The sequence below is a fragment of the Cladophialophora carrionii genome (assembly GCF_000365165.1).
Source record: "Cladophialophora carrionii CBS 160.54 unplaced genomic scaffold supercont1.1, whole genome shotgun sequence".
Taxonomy (NCBI): Eukaryota; Fungi; Ascomycota; class Eurotiomycetes; order Chaetothyriales; family Herpotrichiellaceae; genus Cladophialophora; species Cladophialophora carrionii.
In genome coordinates, this window is record NW_008481816.1 from 1851711 (window position 1) to 1870534 (window position 18824).

Consider the following 18824-nt stretch of genomic DNA (forward strand, 5'->3'; position numbering starts at 1 on the left):
CCACCTTCACCTTCTCATCAACTGCAGCTTTAGTTAGGGTTGACTAACCCTAGCAGTAACCCTAGGCCACGGCGCATTCATCTCATTGTTCTGTTCGCGACGCTGTCATGGCACCTCCAAGCCGACTACGGTCCACCAGCAGGAAGAACACACCTCTTTCTCCTCCGAAGGCTCCGTCGCCCGTGGTTGCTGCAGACGCGTCAGTTCAAAATAGACGGAGAACGCGATCAGCAAGTCACGATATCACCGCAGCACAACGAGACTTGCAGAACGTCACGACCGTCCTTCCGGCCGTCAACGAGGGTTCAGAGGAAGTGGCACCAGCCCAATCCCGTAATGTATGTGATGGCTTTTCTTCGCATGGTGCAAGTTCCGGAAGCTCGTCCCTGCAGGAAGTCCTGGATGCACTGGACCGGGATACGATCATCGACAATCTCTCCGGGTTGTACCATGACTCAACCAGCCTGATGTCGTTGCTTGGGATTGCCAGTGATGAACAGCTACGCGAGATGTGCGAGACTTCTGTGCAACCAGCCCCTCGACTCCACAAACGCTTCCACGCCCAGTCGAAACGCTTTTTGCTGACACGAGAGAATTATGGTACGACTCACGATGGGGCGGACTTCGACTTTATCCAGCCAGACCTGATTCTTCGAAAAATTTTGGGCATGGGCGAAACCGATGCAATCCCCAACGGCGCTTGGCGACCGGATGCTGTCCTCTACCTTGCAAATCTCGCATTACAAATTGTCAACGTATTAAATCCATCTGTTGAAGTGCGGCGCTCCTACCTTGAGGATATGTTCTTCAACTTTCCGCAACAGTTCGTAGATCTCCAGTACTTTCAACCTAGTCCCGAAACTTACCACGGTATGTGCGACTTGTTGGTGGAAATGCACACGCAAGTCTACCTCCAGATGCTCGAACTCGAACAAGGCCACATTGCATTTGATCCAGAGACAAGCCTGACTGCGGTCTTTTTCGACGAAGCTGGCCAGGTGAAAGGCTCTACCCACCAACCCAGCAGACTGAAGGCCCTGGACCGATGCGAGTTTATAAGAGCATACTTCCTTGGGGATCCACCCGACAGCGTCGATTTCGCCGGCCTCAAGGATCATTTCCCTTGGTCAGATTTCGCCGTCAAGGCCGTCAGATGGACTCTGGCTGTTGGGAAGGAGCTGGAAGAATTTGTCGATGCGAGAGGTGGCATAGAAAAGCTCGTCGACCTTCTCGACGCTGGGGATTTCGCTGTCGATCAACTTCAGGTTGACCAGGAGCAAACCATGGAGGATAATGAAACCGAACGGAACCCCGAGGATCGAGGTGGGCACGGCGATCTGGCGCAAATTGATGCTCGGGAAGATGCAGGCGCTACGACTGGGCAGGTGAACAGCCAGAAACTCAACAACCAAGGAAATGGCCTCGAGGCCGAGGCTTTGGAGACTGCCGGCACCAGGCCGACGGGCGCCGCACAGATCCCAGTGGGTGAAACGTCAGCAGGAGAGTCTCTCAAGTCTAACATGGAAAGACTGAAAGCTCTCAAAGCCCTGTATGCGCCTCAAGTATCCGACGAGGACGCAGATGCGGACACGCGGAGTGACTCCAATTCCGACCCTGAGGTCCTTCGTTCGCCGACACCGACGATTCCTGATGACTACCGGGTTGCGGGTATAGGCGAGGAGGAGCTTCCCACCGCAGAAGAAGGTGCCAATCGAATACAAGATGATGCCCAAGATGATGCCCAAGATGATGGAGCCGATGAAGAAATACTCCCAACGCAGCAGACGAAAGAATTATTGGAAACCCTCCATCGACAAAGGCAGCAGAGCAACAAGGAAAATGTGCATGGGACGGTGAAGAAGGCATCCTTCCTCGATCGACAAGAAGGTGCAGAGAGACTCGAGTGGGATGATGAATTCCCTGATGATGGAGAAATCTACCCACCAAGGCGGCCATCGCCAAAGCGTACAATCCATCAGGTTGAGTCGGAATCCGGCGAAGACGATGAATTTGAGACGGACACAAGAAATACGAAGAAACCCCGGATGGTTGTGGAGAAGAGCCCGGCGGTGTCTTCAACCCGGCCAGGACCCCAAGACGCAGAGGATGATGAAGAGGAACAGGAGAGTAACCATAGGAAGCAAGCGCAACCTTTGCTCTCTCTCCCACGCGATGGACATCCAAGGCCTGCACGTAGAGAACGTATGGCATCGCCAGAACCGTCCCGAACGACAGTCTTATCCTCATCACAGCCGGAACGGTCAAGCAACCACGGACCCTCTTCCAGTCGAGCGCCTCTTCGAACAATCCGTTCAGGAAGCCGAGACCTGCCATCTTCGAGCGCACCAGCTCGATCTGATGGAAGAACAAGTCGTGTTTCGTCAGATGCGCCATCTCGAGACCTTGCACCGTCGAGCCAAGGACAGGCCACTTCCCGTCTCCCTTCTGCATCACAGATACCCCCCAGCACGGAAGCCCGACAAGTCAATCAACTAGCAAAAGACATGGTACGAATGGCACGCGAACTGCAGCAGAACAGACGGCCGGCGCAGATACGCAGAGCTTATAGCCCCGAGGAAGTTGACCGCTTGCTGGACATGATTGCCCTTTACGGCACCAAGTGGGCGAGGATTCTCCGAGAAGACAGTGTCCACCCGGATGGGCCAGTGTTGCAGGGGAGAAGCCAAGTGCAGCTGAAGGACAAGGCCCGGAATATCAAGTTGGACATGCTGAAGTAAGTCGACACTCACCCCAGAAAAGATGTAGTCTGCATGGCAACCCCAATGTCCGGGGTTATTGTTGTCTGTGCCCCAACCGGGGTGTATTTTACATGACGCTAACAAACATGTCCAACAGGGCAGGAGTTCCCCTACCGGACGGTTTCGAATCCGTCAGCGTCGGCAACAAGAAGATCGAGGAGCTAAGACTGCTCGGCATCGATTACTTCGAAGGCACAGACGCTGCGCGGTACACTGGACGCGGAGAAAGCTATGACGACGACGACGATCTCGACGATTGAACAGCGGGTTACTGAGGACATCAATAGGCTCCTCACGACGGTTTTGGACACGTCATACTATGTATCATGCTACTTGTATATCTATCCATCTCCTATACTCTGATTGTGATGACGCCATCGCCATCATCATTGGGACGGCTCATCTGCTCATCGCCTGTGGAACAAGCCTCTCATGTCTTGGACACAAGGCGCACATAGGTGAGAAGTTTACACTGAGCAGGATAGCAAATGTTGCGTCGTGTCACCAGGAAGCGACGCCGTACTGTACATTACCTTGCGCCGCGGCCAGCGTACGGAGTATCTTAGATACTTAGGCATATACACTTTTACGATGAGGATACCCCAGCACGGTACGGAGGACACGTAACCTTTACAGAGAAATGCCAGGCTTTCGTAAGCTTTGAGTTACGGTCTTTTCAAGGACGACGGCGGCGGCGGCGATGACAATGATTTTTCCTTGGGTAGCACAACTGTCATCGTCTCTGAAAGTGCACCCTAACTCCGCCGTGTTGATGAAGCCCTCGGATACTCGAATACTGTAATGAGGGATTGGAACAATGAGTAAAAACAGTATGACTGCTTGAAAATGCCACGCCACGCCACGGCATGCCATCACAGAGAAAGTTGAATAACTAGGCCAACATACTAACAAGTGGTCTGTCTCGATTCGAAAGATGCGAAGTACTTAAAAAGGTTGCCAACAACGCTCACAAGATGGCAGGCGTGCAAGCCGCAGGGGGGACAACCGGTCGAAAACCCATTCCCAAGAACATCACTTTTCAGGGGTATATCATCATCATCGTTCCTCCACATCGCATCCTTTCCTGAGCACCCACGTACCCGAAATGCGATCACAATCCCAAGTAGACGCATGCATATTGTCAAGTAACCCAACCCAACCACCTGACCAGCTCCGGCCCAATACAGTATAGACAAGGCTTCCGTTGCCTGACTACACATCCCTCCCGTTCGCGAAAAGCATGTCCGTTCATTCGACCAGCCCTGAACACACATGTCCCGGAAAACGCCATCCTGAAAATCAACCCTTTCTCCAAGCATGTCCGCGTTTCGCATTAACTGACACGACGTAAAATGGTGAAGTAGTGGTAAACCTAGCCAAAAGGGATCCAACCATGCGTTGACTGGTGTGCGAGTACACAGGCGCGCTCACACATTGCTGTCGATCAGGAACTCCGCCAGCGATTTCTGTTCCTCCGTCCAGGTTTCCGGATGGTGAAGGTCGCCGCCCATAGCCTGGAAATGCAGCTCCCCAGTCGTCAACTGCGGCTTCTCGACAGACTCAAAAGGAGAATCGCCCATTATGATGTCGCGATCACCAATGTTTTCGAATGGGGACAACTCGTCAAAACCGCTGAGGTCGAGACCTTCGATGCGGTCGAGATTGATATGCCACGAATCGTCTTCGCCTTTGCCTTTGTCCTGCGAACCTTCCTTGGCCTCGCTTCCACCAACAGCGGCTGTCGCCGACCCTTCCTTGTCGCTCGCAACCTCGGGGCTTTTAGACTTTTCAGTGGACGTGTCGGTCAATGCGCCATTAGGACCCTCCACTATCTTCCGCCACCGCTCGCTTGTATTCCGGTAAGCTTCGTAGAACTTAGACTGCTGCTCGTAGACCCTGTCGTCGGAAGGGAAGAGTTCGTCCCAGTCATCGCCACCAAACGCAATGCGAAGTTGATCGAGTGTAATGTTACTGTGGCTCCAAGGACCGTCGGCATCCTCCATCTTCACGTCGCCGCCTTGAGCAGATATGGGGCCCGATGCGCCCTGGCTGGGAACCTTAGACATGGGCACCGGAGTGGCTGCCGAGTTTTCATTCTTAATGTTGCTCGCACCTCCGGCTTTGCCTTCTGTCTTTGGCTTCTTGATTTGCTTCAGGTTCTCATCCAGGTTGAACGCGGTACGCAGGGATTCGTGGAGGAAGGCAAGAGGATCCGTGACAGGCTCCATATCGAGCTTGTGGGCAACATTGTGATGTTGGTCGAGTTCTCCTTGAGTGGCAAATCCTTTGAGTTGGTGCTCGCAACCATTGACGGGGCATTTAAACATTTCAGCCGGCTTGAGTGTCTTGGTTGCTTGCGGAGACGTGGCAACAGGAGTGGGAGCAGCCGGAGTCTGCTGCTGATTCTTTTTCCGCCTCTTGGTGTCAGTAGGGAGCTTGAGATCCTCTTGCTTGAGCCCTGGGGTCGCGTATCTCGGCGTGCCTTGCCCTCTTGGATCGCCAATCTGAAAGGGAGGTTGAGTGGATGTTGGAGCAGGTGGAGCTTGGTTTGTCTTAAGAGACAGCTTTCGTTCTTTTTCTTGTGCCTCCAGCAAACTGAGATTCTCAGGGGTGAGTTGGGCTGGTCGTTGTGGCCCTTTGTTGTTGGGTATCTGCGCTGCCGTCTGTTGGAATTTCGTGGTAATGTTACTGACAATGGCTTCTGCATTATCAGCAGTTATACTGAAGTGGTCTGCTGGCTCAAAAATCTTGTTTTGCAGCGCGACCTGTTTGTATTGCTGGTGTAGCTGCATTCTTTGCAGAATCAACTGCTTGATTGTAGCTTCATCCTGCTTCATACGGAAGAATGCTAGAAGGAAGGATTCAAATCGACCGAGCATGTTCTTAACATTATTAGACATCAGTAGATCCGTGATTCGTTTCCTGCTGTTCGCATCCATGTTGGTGATCGGTCGGGGCTTTGGCATGGTGGCTTGAACCTCCCTTTGGAGTTCAATAATCCTCTTTGCGATGGCTTGCTGAGCATGTTGACGCTGCATGTTCATGTATTGCTGTTTCTTTTGAGGATCCAGCGCACTGAACTGCTCCTTGGTAAGAGCTTGGAAAGCCGACGGCCTGTTTCCAGGCGCTTGTGGCTGAGCTTGAGCGTTTTGATTTGGCATTTCAATCACATCATCGTCGCTGGGTCGTTTTAGTGCTTTGTTCTCCGGTTGTAAGGGAACTTGCGATGGTCGAGGCTGTCCTGGTGCTTGGCCAGACGGTGGCCGAGAGTGCTGCTGGCCCTGCATATTCAATTGTGGCACTTGATTTTGCCCCGGCACTTGCATCCCAAATTGCTGGCCAGGCGGATTGGGTTGGCCCGCTTGCGGTGGCATGAACTGCATCTGCGGAGGCATGCCCTGCTGACCAGCTTGTTGCATCGCCTTTTGTTGCATTTGCCGATGCCTGGTAATGAGCAGAGCTCTGATTTGTTCGTCCGGCATGTTGGCAACCCTCGGGTTAGCAGCGCGCACTTTCGCGATGTCCTCAGCAGATGGAGATCTGAAAGGGATCTGCCCTGGAGACAGCCCTGGAGCCTGACCAGGGATACCTGGCATAGGAGCCTGTGGTCTCTGCTGCGACTGTGGAATTGGCGCTTGGTTGACCATCGTGTTATTTGGAGGCTGCTGCTGCTGTTTTTGCTGCTGGACTTGCTGTTGCTGTTGCAGGTTCTGGGTTCGATTTTTCATGATATGCTGGAAATGTGTAGCTTGAATGTCCAACACATGAGCCACAGGCCAGTTTTCAATCGGATTTGCGAGCAACCAGTTCTTCAGCTGATACCACGTCTTGACCTCAGGCAGAGCCGCTTTCTGCCGAATACTATTCAAAACCGTAGGCGGCACTCCTTGCTGGTCCATCAACTTCATTTGGGGCGCGGTCAACTGCTGACGCGGCTGAGATTGACTCGGAACATTGGGAAGTCCCTGTTGGGGCTGTCCCTGCTGTTGCTGTTGCTTTTGTTGCTGTTGCATTTGGATTTGACGTTGCCTCATCATCTCCTGGGCGTTTTGCTGTGCCTGTGCCTGGTTTACTGGCGCGAGGCCGCTCATGTCTTGACCTTGCTGTGAACCTGCTCCCGCTGAGAGCGACTGCGTCATAGGCTGTGCACCGGCATTCGCACCACCCACAAACGCCCCATTCTGCAAATGTGCCATCGGCCCTTGTTGTGGCGGCTGCCCTGGTTGCATTCCCGGTGTTTGTTGCGAAAGGCTTCTTCTCATCTGACCACTTTGTTGGAATTGTTGCAGCACGGCACGCCACTCGCTCTGCGGCTTTTGTCGAAGAAGAGCCTGGAGAGGTGCAGGAAAACTGGCCAGGGCTTGCTCGCGCTTCTGCATCTCCTGCATGTTGAGCTGGAGTTGCTGCTGGCTTTGGCCTTGCTGCGCCGCGTTGTTCATCTGCTGCATCTGCTGGTTCATCATAGGGGTTCCTGAGCCGGGGCGAGGAATTGTCTGTGGACTGGCTCCAGAGACATTAGGATTGACGGGTCGGTTGATGGCGGAGAGTGGTGTGTTGGAGCCTTGCATGCCTTGCATCTGACCACGCTGGGCAGCGGCGGCGGCGGCTTGAGCACGAGCTTGAGCCTGTGCTTGGTTCTGTGCCTGTAGTTGAGCCTGGTGCATCTTTGTTGCCTGCGCTTGTTGTATGCGCTGCTGTTGGGCAATGAAAGCCGGATTCATGTTATTAGCTTGGTTCTGCTGGCCCATCCGCTGCTGCGCCAACATCTGTTGCTGAAGACGCATCTGTTCTGACATCATGCCGGGAGTACTGCTGGCTGGGACCACCAGCTCGCCGGTTTCCTGAGACCTCAACCCCCCAGCCTGCTGCTCCTGGAAGCGGCCCATATCATTCATCAACGGGTTTGCATTCGCGGTCATGCCCTGAGCCATTGGATTCTGGGTTGACTGATTTTGCATCTGTCCCATTTGGCCACCGCCCATGCCTGCCTCCATCTGTTTACGCCTGCGGAACTCTTTAGTCGCAAGCATCCGGAAGTAGTAGATTATAGGATCGACGGCCTTCTGAGCGAGGTTCTGCCGCAGTTGGGGGTTCATCTTTTCGACGATGTTCCGCATCTCCTCCTTGGCAGTGCTTTTAGCCAGCTCTGCCGCGCGAAGATTGATGGCTTTGTTGTCTTCCGGAGTCAATTCAGGTAGCTGGGTCTGCTTCTGCTGGTTGTTACCCGGCATCATGTTAGCCATTGCCTGATTTGGAGTTGCCGCAGGCTGGGCTTGATTCATCATGGGCTGAGGCTGGTTGAAGACAGGCGAGCTGCGCATTCCCTGCTGCATTTGTTGCTGGAGGTGCGGTGGCAGGCCCATGCCATTTTGCATTTGCTGATTCGCTTGCATCTGGGGCATGAAGTTCTGGTTGGGGATTTGCATGCCCTGCATGCCTTGCATGACACCAGCAGCAGACTGGTTCATCTGCTGCGCACGCTGGTCACGGATTCGACCCAATTTCTCACTGCACTCGCGGACATAGTCTTCTCGGCTTAAAGACTGAGTGAAGCACTTCCGCTCGAACTGGAGGGCGACCTCTATCGCACGGGTAAGCTCGACCGGCGGCCTCACCAGGCGTAGGGAGTCGACAAGCAACTTGATCTGGCCGGCTCGTTCACGGATGTGGACGTTAGCCTGCCAGCCCGCAAAAGGACCTTGAGAATTGAGCTGGTCGAAGATATACTGCTGCACCGAGGGATGGTTGAGGCTCATCTGTCCGGCCGCCTGGGGAGGCATCGGTCTGCCCATGCCCCCACCCATGTGCCCACCCATGAGATTCATCTGGCCCATCTGGCCACCCATTTGAGCCGCCATTTGACCGCCCATCTGATTCGCCATGGCCATCTGTTGCTGCATGTTGTTGGGCATGCCTCGACCCATTCCCGCCATATTCTGGAACTGGTTCGGATTCATGGCTGAAGCGGGGAGTTGCGAGCGAGGACACGCTCATATAGGGGAGTCGAGTTTAACGCATTCGGACGTAGGGGAGACAGGAGTCGAAGAAGACTCGTGAGGTGGAAGTGAGCAGCGGTCGGCAGAGGGAGATCGAGGGAAGGCGAGATCTCGGTCAAGGCTCCAAGGCTGGGTGACACAAATAAAAGGAACCCGAGGACCAGTCTGGGTCGTGGTGGGAGTTTGACACTTGGGCTGGTGACACAGCGGTCGTGATGCGATCGAGAGATGAAGGAGACAGGAATCTCACTTCTCGCTTGCCCGGGCCATGTAGCAGGAAGGGACGGAGGGAGGAGAAAGGCGGAGGGAATCTTTGGGTGCGGCGAGAATGAGATGTCGAAACACGAAATACTGGTTGATTCGAGGCTGACCACTAGTTCGAGAGAGGCCGGTGCAGCAGCGCCTGATGCTGCAACGAGCGGACGTGAGCTGTAATTGGGCGCCAACCTGGCGCGTCGTGGAGGAATCCAGGCCAACCCACAGGACACCGAGGAACAAAGCGGGGGAAGATATGGGTGTCAGTAGCTGGCAAAGAAGAGAACGTCGAGATAGCGTATATGGTGCCCGCCAGAGGGGAGCGCAAGAGAGACTCCTCTGATGAGGGCAACAGAGAGAAAAGTCGCCTGTCGCAGGTGACGAGGGTGCCAGTGAGCAATGAAGCGAGGATGACTTAGCCAGATCAGCGATCAGCGCGCCAACCAAACAGCTAGTGTGCGGGACACATTCGCCAAACTAAAACTGCTAAGAGTGAAGCGTTAGGCTGAGGTGTGCAGCACTGGTCGTGACTGGCCAGTGGAACTTCCCTGAACCCACTCAATCAGGGCGGAAGACCAAGGGTTCGCCAGGCAAAGCCGTGTCCTTTGCTGTCTTGGGTCCATCTGACTGGTGTATCAGGCATATGCCGCGAAGTCAGCTACGATTTCCTTTTGCAAACGACACGGCAGCCTTTTCCATCACAAAAGAGCCAGCGTTGACCAAGGCTGAGGTGTACAGCGTGACAGCGCAGCCGAACGAGGCCGCCGGAAGTCCGCTCCACAGCGGGCAGATGGGCAGACCAGGTGCCTGCAGTGCCACAGCTGGGGGTGCCACCTTTACCTAAGAAGGCCCCTAAGCCAGATTCGCCGTAGCGCTGCCGAACCCTCCATAGGTGCGTGCCTCTATCCAACTTTCACCGGTTCACCCATTGTGTATCATACACCGCATGATCTCAGTGCCGCTCGTGGTGCTCGCCTGCTCCTTCTGCGTAATCGTTACCCCTTGTTGTACCGTTGCCTTTCTCGTTGTGCTTGCCACTTCAGATCATCCATTGGACCTTTCAACGTCGGCAGAAAGATAGTGCGCTCGTTCTTCGGGATTACTCGATGCGCAGGTCCATGCGCCGACATGAGCGATGATATGAGCAGTGCTTAGGTTATCGAGACCATCGGTGTGCATACGCCTCTGGAAGCGACAGACATGGCATCCTCGGTGGGCTCCGACGTGTTTGCCTGTCTGGCTCTTTTGACCATCTCAGTTGGCGTCCTATTTGTCCTACGGCACTATCTTCCACTACGAACAACGCCCGCCTTCCTCCTCGTGCCGATCTTCCTGGCATTGGTCCTGCCCACGAGCGCCCTTATACTAGTCCCCATCGACCTCGCCTCGAGTGCGCGAGAGAGCGATCATGGTGGCAAGGGGATATGGCTGCCGAAAAGAGCTGTCTTGGTCTCGTGGAGAATTGTCTACTGGTTGACTTTTGTCTTGACATGGGTGGTATTGCCGTTACTGGGAGAATACATGGACGCCGGATATCGCGAGCCCAAGGCTCGCATGATCTACTCCCTCCGATCGAACGGCCGGTACCAGCTCATCGTCCTCTCCTGCGCCATCGCCGGCTTGGTGTACATGATCTTCTCGTATGGCTTCGATTTCACCGCCATCAGAGCTTTGGTCATGGCGCTGGCCTACGTGTGGGGTCTGGCTCTTGCCATCTACCTGATGGGTCACGGACTTGTCGCGATTCCAAGGGGGATCTTCCGCAAAGCAGACATTAGTGGTAGCCTGCGTCGGGTACAGGGTCAAGCCCCGAGGATCCATGAGAAGCTCGAGGATGCCATCGTTGCGCTCGATGAGCTGGAGGCGCAGGTGATGCAGCTGAAGCAGAGGAAAACAGGGAGCGCCAGAGATTTCCAAGAATGGATTGACGAATTGGTCGATGTAACTGGCCAGCCCGAGAACCGCGTCTTCTCGAATGTGACAACCACAGACGCGTCGAATAAAGTCCCTGCTGTCATTACGGAGAGGTACATGGCCGACTTGAGCCGGCGACTCATTCGAGCCAAACACCGACGAGCAAGGTACATCCGCGAATGGGACCACATCGTCCAAAGCGCATCAGACCTCCAGGCCATCCTCGACTCCAAAGCCTCCAAGAAACTTGATTTCGGTCGAACCGCCTCTTCCGGTTACAGCTTCCCCGTTATGACCCCGACGATGCGCTATCACCTCCACGTTCACATTGTCCCTGCTTTGAGGGTCGCTCTTGGTGGCGTCTTCTCTCTCGCCTCCGTCTCAATCCTCTGGTCTGAAATCATTAAATTCCCGGCTCCACATCTGTCCGCCGTCAGCCTCACAGTAATCCACCGCCCTTCTGATAAGAACTATCAGATCGGCTTTGGCGGCCAACTCATCGCCTCACTATGGATAACGTACATGTGTGTGTGCGCCCTCTCCTCGATGAATGACGTTCCCACCTGGAACCAGCGCGCCTTGGTCAAACGCAACACCTATGCTGAATCCGCGTGCTGGTACGCCGGACAGATTGCGAAACTCACCGTACCACTCGCTTACAACTTCCTGACTTTCCTTCCCAAGGATATTCATCAGAATTCGACCTTCTACGATTTCTTGGGCAGGTTGATCAATCTAACACCGCTGGGGACGTGGTTTGATTACCTGTTTCCTATCTTCATTCTCATCCCAGTGACCATGACGTTATTTAATCTATACGGCAAGATCAAGAACGTACTGGGCTTCGGATTCATCGAGATCGAAGAGGACGAAGAGGACAATCCTTCGGGTTTCGGCACAGGAGGATGGCGAGAAGGCAGGGATCTGATTGCGAGAGATTTGCAAGGTCATCGGCCCGCTGGTGCGAGTAACTTGGGCATCACAGATTCTCCACGGACGTCGTTAGACACCTCACGACCGAGGGTCGCTCCCAGTAGGTCGGTCCCGCCTTCGGCGCGAGGTCAAGGAGCGAGCTCAGCGACAGCGGGCGGGAGGTTTAGAGATAGACCGGCCCTTGATCCCGAACCTGAAGAAGAGAATTTCTTCACCTTGTTCGGGCGGAGGATGAAGAACACGTTTGACACCATCGACACGCCGAAATGGATGCAAGGTGGTGCCGGCGGAGGAGGCTTCAAAACACCAAAGTGGCTGGGCGGGCCCGGCGATCAGTCGACGGCAGGACAGCAGAGCGGCAGTGGAAGCGGAGGCGCCTCAAGCGGGAACAACATCCTAGGACTTTTCGGCGGAAGGTCCAACGATGGGAGGATCACGATCTGATTGATGATGCAGGGGGGGGAACCCTCCCAGTAACCTTGACCAGTCATTTATATATGGATAGATATAGCGTTCAAGCGAGATTCTAGAGTCTAATACCGTATCCTAACGTTGACTCGAGTACACGCTGACGTTGAGGGGCGAGTGTCGGGCCCAGTGAAGCGCTGTACATATATTGGAGGATTCGATCGGGCTGGAGGCACGGTGCCTGCTCCAGAAGTAGATGTTTGTCGGCTCTCATACTACTCTGGCGGACGGTAGATCCGATGTTCCAGGCACTGAAAGAAATAAATGTGTGACTGTAATAAACAAGGCTAGGGAAGCAAGAGATAGCTTCCAAGAATTATAGATGCTCAGCCAAGTTCGAAGGTCCTGCAACAATCGAGAGTAGCGAAAGAGCGAGAGAGTTGTCATGCATCATTCAATCATTGCTTCACATTGTAGAATACCGCCAACTGGCGTGTCGTATCAGACATTATTAGACTGTACTGTACTGGACGTAATTCAAGACGTTTGGTCTTTTATATGCTTCAAATCTCCCTCATTCCGCCCATGCCAGGACCTGGACTTGGCCCAGACGGAGGAGGCCCCATGGGTCCTCCCGGCATAGGCTGGCCCAGTGGACTGGGATATGGACCGTCGACCCCTGTGCCAACAGCACTGGCTGGCGGAATGCGAGGTACTCCTCGTCCACCCATCATACCGCCTCTCATGCCCGGCCCACTGCGGCCACGCATTGGTAGCCGTGACGGGGCCATCGCTCCGGGCAATTCGAAGTCCGGATTGCCGGCAAGGAGCATGTCCTGTCGCATCTGGTTGTCTCGCTTTCTCATCGGTCCCAAGGAGCTGAACTCTCCCATATTGCCGGGTCTCCAGTTAGGATTGACGCCACGTTGACTGACAGACGTGAAGTTGCTTGCCTCGCTTTCGGCTGGCGATCGGGCGCCGGGCAGTTCCTCGTAAGAATTGGTATGAGGAATTTCGCCGTATGCTTCCGGTCGATATTGGCCGGTGGGCCCAGGCACAAGCAGTGCGGGAGGTGCAGGATGTCGATTGTGCACTTCTGGATTTTGTGGCACCGGCGGCACTGGAGGTGCCGGGTCAGAAGCGAACCGGGGATCAACGTCCTCATAATAGATGTCGCTGCCTCCTGAGTTCACGCGCGGCCTCTGCGGGTGATTGCTGTGGGTCCCTACGTCGACGGGTGGCGGACCATATCCTCCAGGCGACCTTGGTTGCCCCATATTATCGGGTGCGGCTCCGTTCCAGTTGGCGCGAGGCGGCATGTACCTAGGTTGTCAGCAACAGAATTTGTCTCAGGCAACAATGAACTTACGGATCTTGACTTTGTGACCGGCGAGGATTCCAGTCTCCGGCCGGAGTACCAGCGAGTTCATAGGCTTGGTTTACAGGCAACGGAGGCACGGCTGGAGGTGGTGAAGGTCTGCGGATGGTGCCAGACGGTGAGTGGACACGGCTTCCATACGGCGACGCTCTTTCTCTTGCTGGAGATTGTGCTCTAGCACCATATGGCCCTTCGTCTGGTTGAGTATAGACTGAGGGGCTTCTCGCATCGAATCGCCTCTCGTTGTCGTCAATGTATTGTTGAGAAGCGTCTATGGGCAAGGGTGGACCCATAGCCACAGGGAACTCCTCTGGGGGAGTAATCCTCTCGCCATCCGGTCCATTTGGCGGATATCCAGGCGGCGGGCGTCTTGGACCACCAGCCATCATAGCTCCAGCCGCCATGCCCGCGCCGACCGCGCCCACAGTGGCTCCGGGGTAATATCCGCCTCTACCACGCGGATTGTATCCCCCTCTCATATCTGATGAGAATCCGCCTCTTCCAGGATAGCCTTGCGGCGGAGGGGGACCTCTGGGGCCAAAACCCCCTCGGGCCGGATAGCCACCACGAGGCGGGTAACCGCCTCTCCCGCGGGGTGGATAACCCCGGCTTCCAGGTGGAGGGGCGCTCCTGTCACGATATGGGCTGGGAGGAGTCGGCTCTTCGCCTGACCTTCTGCCTTGCATAGGCATCACCGTGCCATCTGGGCCTGGCATGGGCGGCGGAGGATTTCCGAATTGGTCTCGTGGTCGGAACTGCGGTGGTTGGCTACTGGAACGGGATGGAGGTCCGCCATAATATCTTTCGGAGGCGCCATCGCGGGTAGAAGGGGTCAGGGTTGTTTCGTTAGACAGTGCCTGCGCCCTCAGTGGTTGTCGCTCTTCGTCCGATTTCTGGCTGGCATTGAAGGTCGCGAATGTGGGTAACCTATCTGCTCCGGGAGCACCATTCACCACGGGCATTGTGGGCTCATTGGTAAAAGTCTGGGTAAGGCCCTTGGACTCCTGAGTCTGTCGATTGTAGAAGTTCTCTCCACTCATCTCGGCATTTTCAGCGATCCTCTTCTTGCGGGCTTTCCGAGACACCAATGTTCTTCGCATGGCACATGTGACGACGCCGGATGCTGCTATGATGATGGTAGAAGCGAGAACAATCCATCCTGCCCACTGCAGATGCGGCACAAACAGCAATATGTCAACTAGGAAAGCCAGCAGCGTGACAAGCAAGGTTGGCAGCAGGAGGATGAGAAGTCCCAGGAGATAACGTGCGGAGTGCGAGGGTGAGTGTAGGTGAGCGGCGGCAGCGAGAGCAAGGCAGACCAGGTTCAGAAATGCGGCGACAGGATGGACGATGAGGAGGGAGGAGAGGGAGTGTCGGGCACTAGACGGCAGGTTGAAGTCTGTGTCTCCTTGTGGGAAGAGGCCGTCTACAAATGGTCAATGGGATAATTTGGCATCTCAGTCACGGGAGGGTTACCCGTGGTATATCCCACTCTGATCCCACTGCATTCTGACGGCGTACAGTAGCCAAATACGCCAAAATTCACTCCTTGATAGGTTGCGATAGGAATTGCGTGGATGACGGGAGTCGACAGGACCGACAGCAGGAGGAAAACGAACGAGATGAAAAGCAGAACCGTCAGCGGAGTCGCGGGCCTGAGCATCGTGTACTCAGCGGTCGTGGTCCGTCTCGTTTAGTTGGTCGGCGGCGCAAAGGCGCAAGGACGAGTGAGACCGGAGGCGGGCATCGAGGTCGACGTCGCAGGTGAGGGTGGTGCAGCGGCGGGAAAGAGTCACCATGCCACCGTTGATTACCCAGCACGAAAATGTGAAGATGGAAATGAGATACCGGCTAATCCATGAAGGTGGGAACGAGGCAGGTGTTGGACAGACCAAGCGACGAGGCGCAGTCGTCGCATCACCCTTCACGAGAAACCGGGCAGGTGCAGCTGCATGTCTCTTAGCAGCCCACAATCCCGCTTAAGCTAAGGACTTTGGGGTGGAGTCCGGTGTGGACATTGGTTTGTTCGCGGCTGATCTTCTGGAACCCAGCTCCGTGATTTCTGCCGATTCGAGAGGCCTGGAGGCGTCGGGGAAAGGCTGTTTAAAGCGGGTAGCCACAGTTGTTACAGGGCAACGAAACAGCCCACCGCCGCTGGAGATAGCAGCCCGCCATTTAAACACGTTCGCTTGGCAGCCAATATAACTCTGTTAGATCCAATCTAGAATTCAAAATCCAGCCCCGTTTTATATCTGCAGGCGAATGTCTGGCATCCCCAGAGCATTCGAGTACCGAACACCTCATACACAGCCAGCGGAGTATTCCTCGTTGTGCCGTACAGTAGATCTGACAGGTTGAAACGACGCAGGCCGCCATGGCTCAAACACTACCGCGCAATTTGACGCAAGATGAGCTTGAGCTGCAGTTTCCATCACTTCCTGGATTATTGATTTCCCGAGCCGTGACATCGCACTGTCCGTCGCTCGTACGAGTACACGCCGACAGATTCCAGGAACGAGGAGCGAGAGAACACAGATCGTGCAATCGAGTACTTCATACCACACTCGAGTTTAGCAGGCTCATCAATAATAACAATACTCGTTCTCTACCAGAGTAGGCGTTTCTTACTTGCTTCGGCATTTACGGTACTTTCCAGCCACTTCTCGGCATCTTAGAATTGCTCTGGTTCTCTCCCCACTTGTCATAGTGTTTTCAAATGTACAGGCTTTTGTTCACATAGTTGGTGATTTTCCATGTTTGTGTGCCGACCACGATGGGCATCTGCCCAAGGAACGACCAGACGCCGATCATGCTACCTTTAGTACTGACGATCCGGCATAAAGCCTAGCTTGAACCTTTCCCATGGCAGTCTTGGGACCTCACACATCCAACCCTTACAGGAGAACTTGAGCGCGAGAACCCCAAACGTGTCCTCACTCAATTTCTACCTCCTACGGAGTAGCCTTGAGAGACGTCTTTAAGGATCGTCCTGATTCCAATGTGTAATAGTACGGAGTACCACTACGGATTACCAGGGCCAGTCTCGCCAAACTCCCTGGCCGGAAGCTGACAAAGATCGGCTTCACCTGCCTCGTTTGGATTTCACCCGCTTCCAAGGGCCATTCGCCTCGCCGCTTCGACTCACTCTCCTTGAAGTATTCTCCAACTCTTCACACACACCACACTCTCTATCACAGGCGGTGGGCGCTATGGACGAGTGGGTTGCCACTCAGGAGGACATTGAGCGTCCGGTGCCCTTTTCCCATACCACATGCAGCCAACAAATCCGCATCCGGGTGAACTTGCGAAAGACGTTCAACCTTTCCCAGTAGCCGTAAATCCAACAAACCCCAGACAACGCAATCGGCTACACAACCAGGCTATCAGGAGAGCAAAGGCAAACATTGGCAAACGTCGTGAACATGTCCTCACACCACCTGGAAACCACGACGATGATGCAAGGCATAGCCTTGTGCCCGTAATTAAAACGACCGAGGCTGGACTCGACGCTCAACTTACAAGTACCGCCATCGCAATATCCCCCCGATCAACAGTCACATCCGGCGGGCTCCGCGGCGACCCTTTCTGCGCGTTTCCGATATCTGCAGACACCAACGTTCTCTCGGCGGTCGATTATTTCCTCCAGCATTATGCCCCTGTCCACATTAATCCTAGGAAGGACCACCTAGGGCCAGCAGATAGCTTACCGCTCTCACGAAAGTACTTTGGGCTCGCGCTGGAGAACGCTTCGATGTTCGAGCTGATGGTCGCTCTTTCTCGAGCCTCTTTCGATGCCCGGCAGGGCAACGCCCGGGGACCCACACGAGAAGTCCTGGTTCACTATGGCAAAGGCATTGAAGCGCTGCGCCTGAGAATGGCCAAGAGCTCAGCCTGTGATGACGATGCTACCATCCTTTCTGTGATGGCATTGTTGGGAATCGCAGTACGTCCCTCGACCATGATAGGGTGCCCATGCTGATGCTTGCTCAGTTGATATATGGTGACTTCCGGTCCTTCGAAACGCACCTGACAGGGCTGCGGCACCTGGTCGACATGCGCGGGGGGGTAGACTCTTTAGGCTGGGGTGGCTTCATCAAAAATTCCATCACTGGGTATGTAATCCCTCATACTAAGCTATCTCCGCTGCGAGCTTTGTTTGAACGATCAATGACTCCTTCCAATACCATGACTGACTTGCTCAAAAGGCTGGAATCTCTCTGGGCCTACCACGAAAATAAGAAACTCAGCATTGCGACAACTGAAACCCATATCAAACTCGAATACCCGAAACATCCCTTTCCTCCGGAGCTCTGCGTCACGATCGCGAAACTTCCTGATGGGTTCCGTGAACTAGCCCTGTCAGCCACACTCAGTCTTCAGATAATTGCGCTCTTATCAAACGTGTCAGAATGGGTTAGCCAAATGCAATTTGGCCGAAAGAAGAATGTTCTGCCGCTCGGAGAACCCAATGGCACGTATTTGAGGCAGACTCATATGTGTCTCGAGTTGGTCCCTCTCCGTGGGCTCGATGTACTGGAGAGGGCGATTTGCGCTGCCATTGCAACTGTGACAACCGAGACATTCAACAAGACCAAGCAGCAGAACCCCGTTCACCGACGGATGATTGAAACGCTGTCCGAAATGTTGTTTCGATACGATCTTCAGTCGTTGCCGGCTGAATGCACCATGTGGTTGGCATTGGTTATAGCAGGGCCTCCCCGTCCTGTCGATGGAAGCGTTGCCAGTCCTGCATCATCGGCAGGTGAAAGCTGCAACAGTGATGAATCGCAACGACCTCGGGATGTACTCCTTGACAAGACCATTGAAGGTTCGCCTTCTGCCAGGAACTGGAAGTGGGTGAAAAAGGCCGTGCAGAAGTTCTTCTTCAACGAAGAGCTCCTAGAAGCATGGCAGCAGACGTGGGAAGTTGCCGTGCTGCGATATGCGGAAGTGGCCAAACAGAGACGGCAGCTGGCTATCGCCTGATCAACTTTCGCATGCGCAGAGTTTCTGTGGGAGCGTGTATGTTGCTCCCCTGCAACAATAAGATAGGGATGCCTTCGTGGCCGGGAGCCTGAGGAAGCGGACTGTCGTTTCAAAACGGATCCTTGGCTTATAACCCCTTGGATGAGTGCCACTGGTGAAATTGGCGCTATCACGCTGTCTCCTAACGTCATCAAT

At 54.5% G+C, this 18824-nt stretch overlaps 5 protein-coding genes across 5 annotated transcripts; 3 read left to right on the plus strand and 2 right to left on the minus strand.

Annotated features, from left to right (window-relative positions):
- Nucleotides 1-107: 107 nt before the first annotated feature.
- G647_00655 (uncharacterized protein) lies at nt 108-3019 on the plus strand (the record flags this gene model as incomplete). Its single annotated transcript, XM_008724058.1, has 2 exons — nt 108-2734; nt 2857-3019. The coding sequence occupies 2 exons, from the start codon at nt 108-110 to the stop codon at nt 3017-3019; spliced, it is 2790 nt and encodes a 929-aa protein (XP_008722280.1).
- A 1167-nt stretch (nt 3020-4186) lies between these two features.
- G647_00656 (uncharacterized protein) lies at nt 4187-8716 on the minus strand (the record flags this gene model as incomplete). Its single annotated transcript, XM_008724059.1, has 1 exon — nt 4187-8716. One exon carries the CDS (start codon nt 8714-8716, stop codon nt 4187-4189), a length of 4530 nt encoding a protein of 1509 aa, XP_008722281.1.
- Nucleotides 8717-10210: 1494 nt separating this feature from the next.
- Nucleotides 10211-12301, plus strand: G647_00657 (uncharacterized protein; the record flags this gene model as incomplete). Its single annotated transcript, XM_008724060.1, has 1 exon — nt 10211-12301. The coding sequence occupies one exon, from the start codon at nt 10211-10213 to the stop codon at nt 12299-12301; it is 2091 nt and encodes a 696-aa protein (XP_008722282.1).
- Nucleotides 12302-12828: 527 nt separating this feature from the next.
- On the minus strand, nt 12829-15306 carry G647_00658 (uncharacterized protein; the record flags this gene model as incomplete). The annotated part of the gene is made up of 3 exons (XM_008724061.1): nt 12829-13588; nt 13635-15069; nt 15120-15306. The coding sequence occupies 3 exons, from the start codon at nt 15304-15306 to the stop codon at nt 12829-12831; spliced, it is 2382 nt and encodes a 793-aa protein (XP_008722283.1).
- A 1608-nt stretch (nt 15307-16914) lies between these two features.
- G647_00659 (uncharacterized protein) lies at nt 16915-18629 on the plus strand (the record flags this gene model as incomplete). Its single annotated transcript, XM_008724062.1, has 3 exons — nt 16915-17586; nt 17634-17755; nt 17849-18629. 3 exons carry the CDS (start codon nt 16915-16917, stop codon nt 18627-18629), a joined length of 1575 nt encoding a protein of 524 aa, XP_008722284.1.
- Nucleotides 18630-18824: the final 195 nt, after the last annotated feature.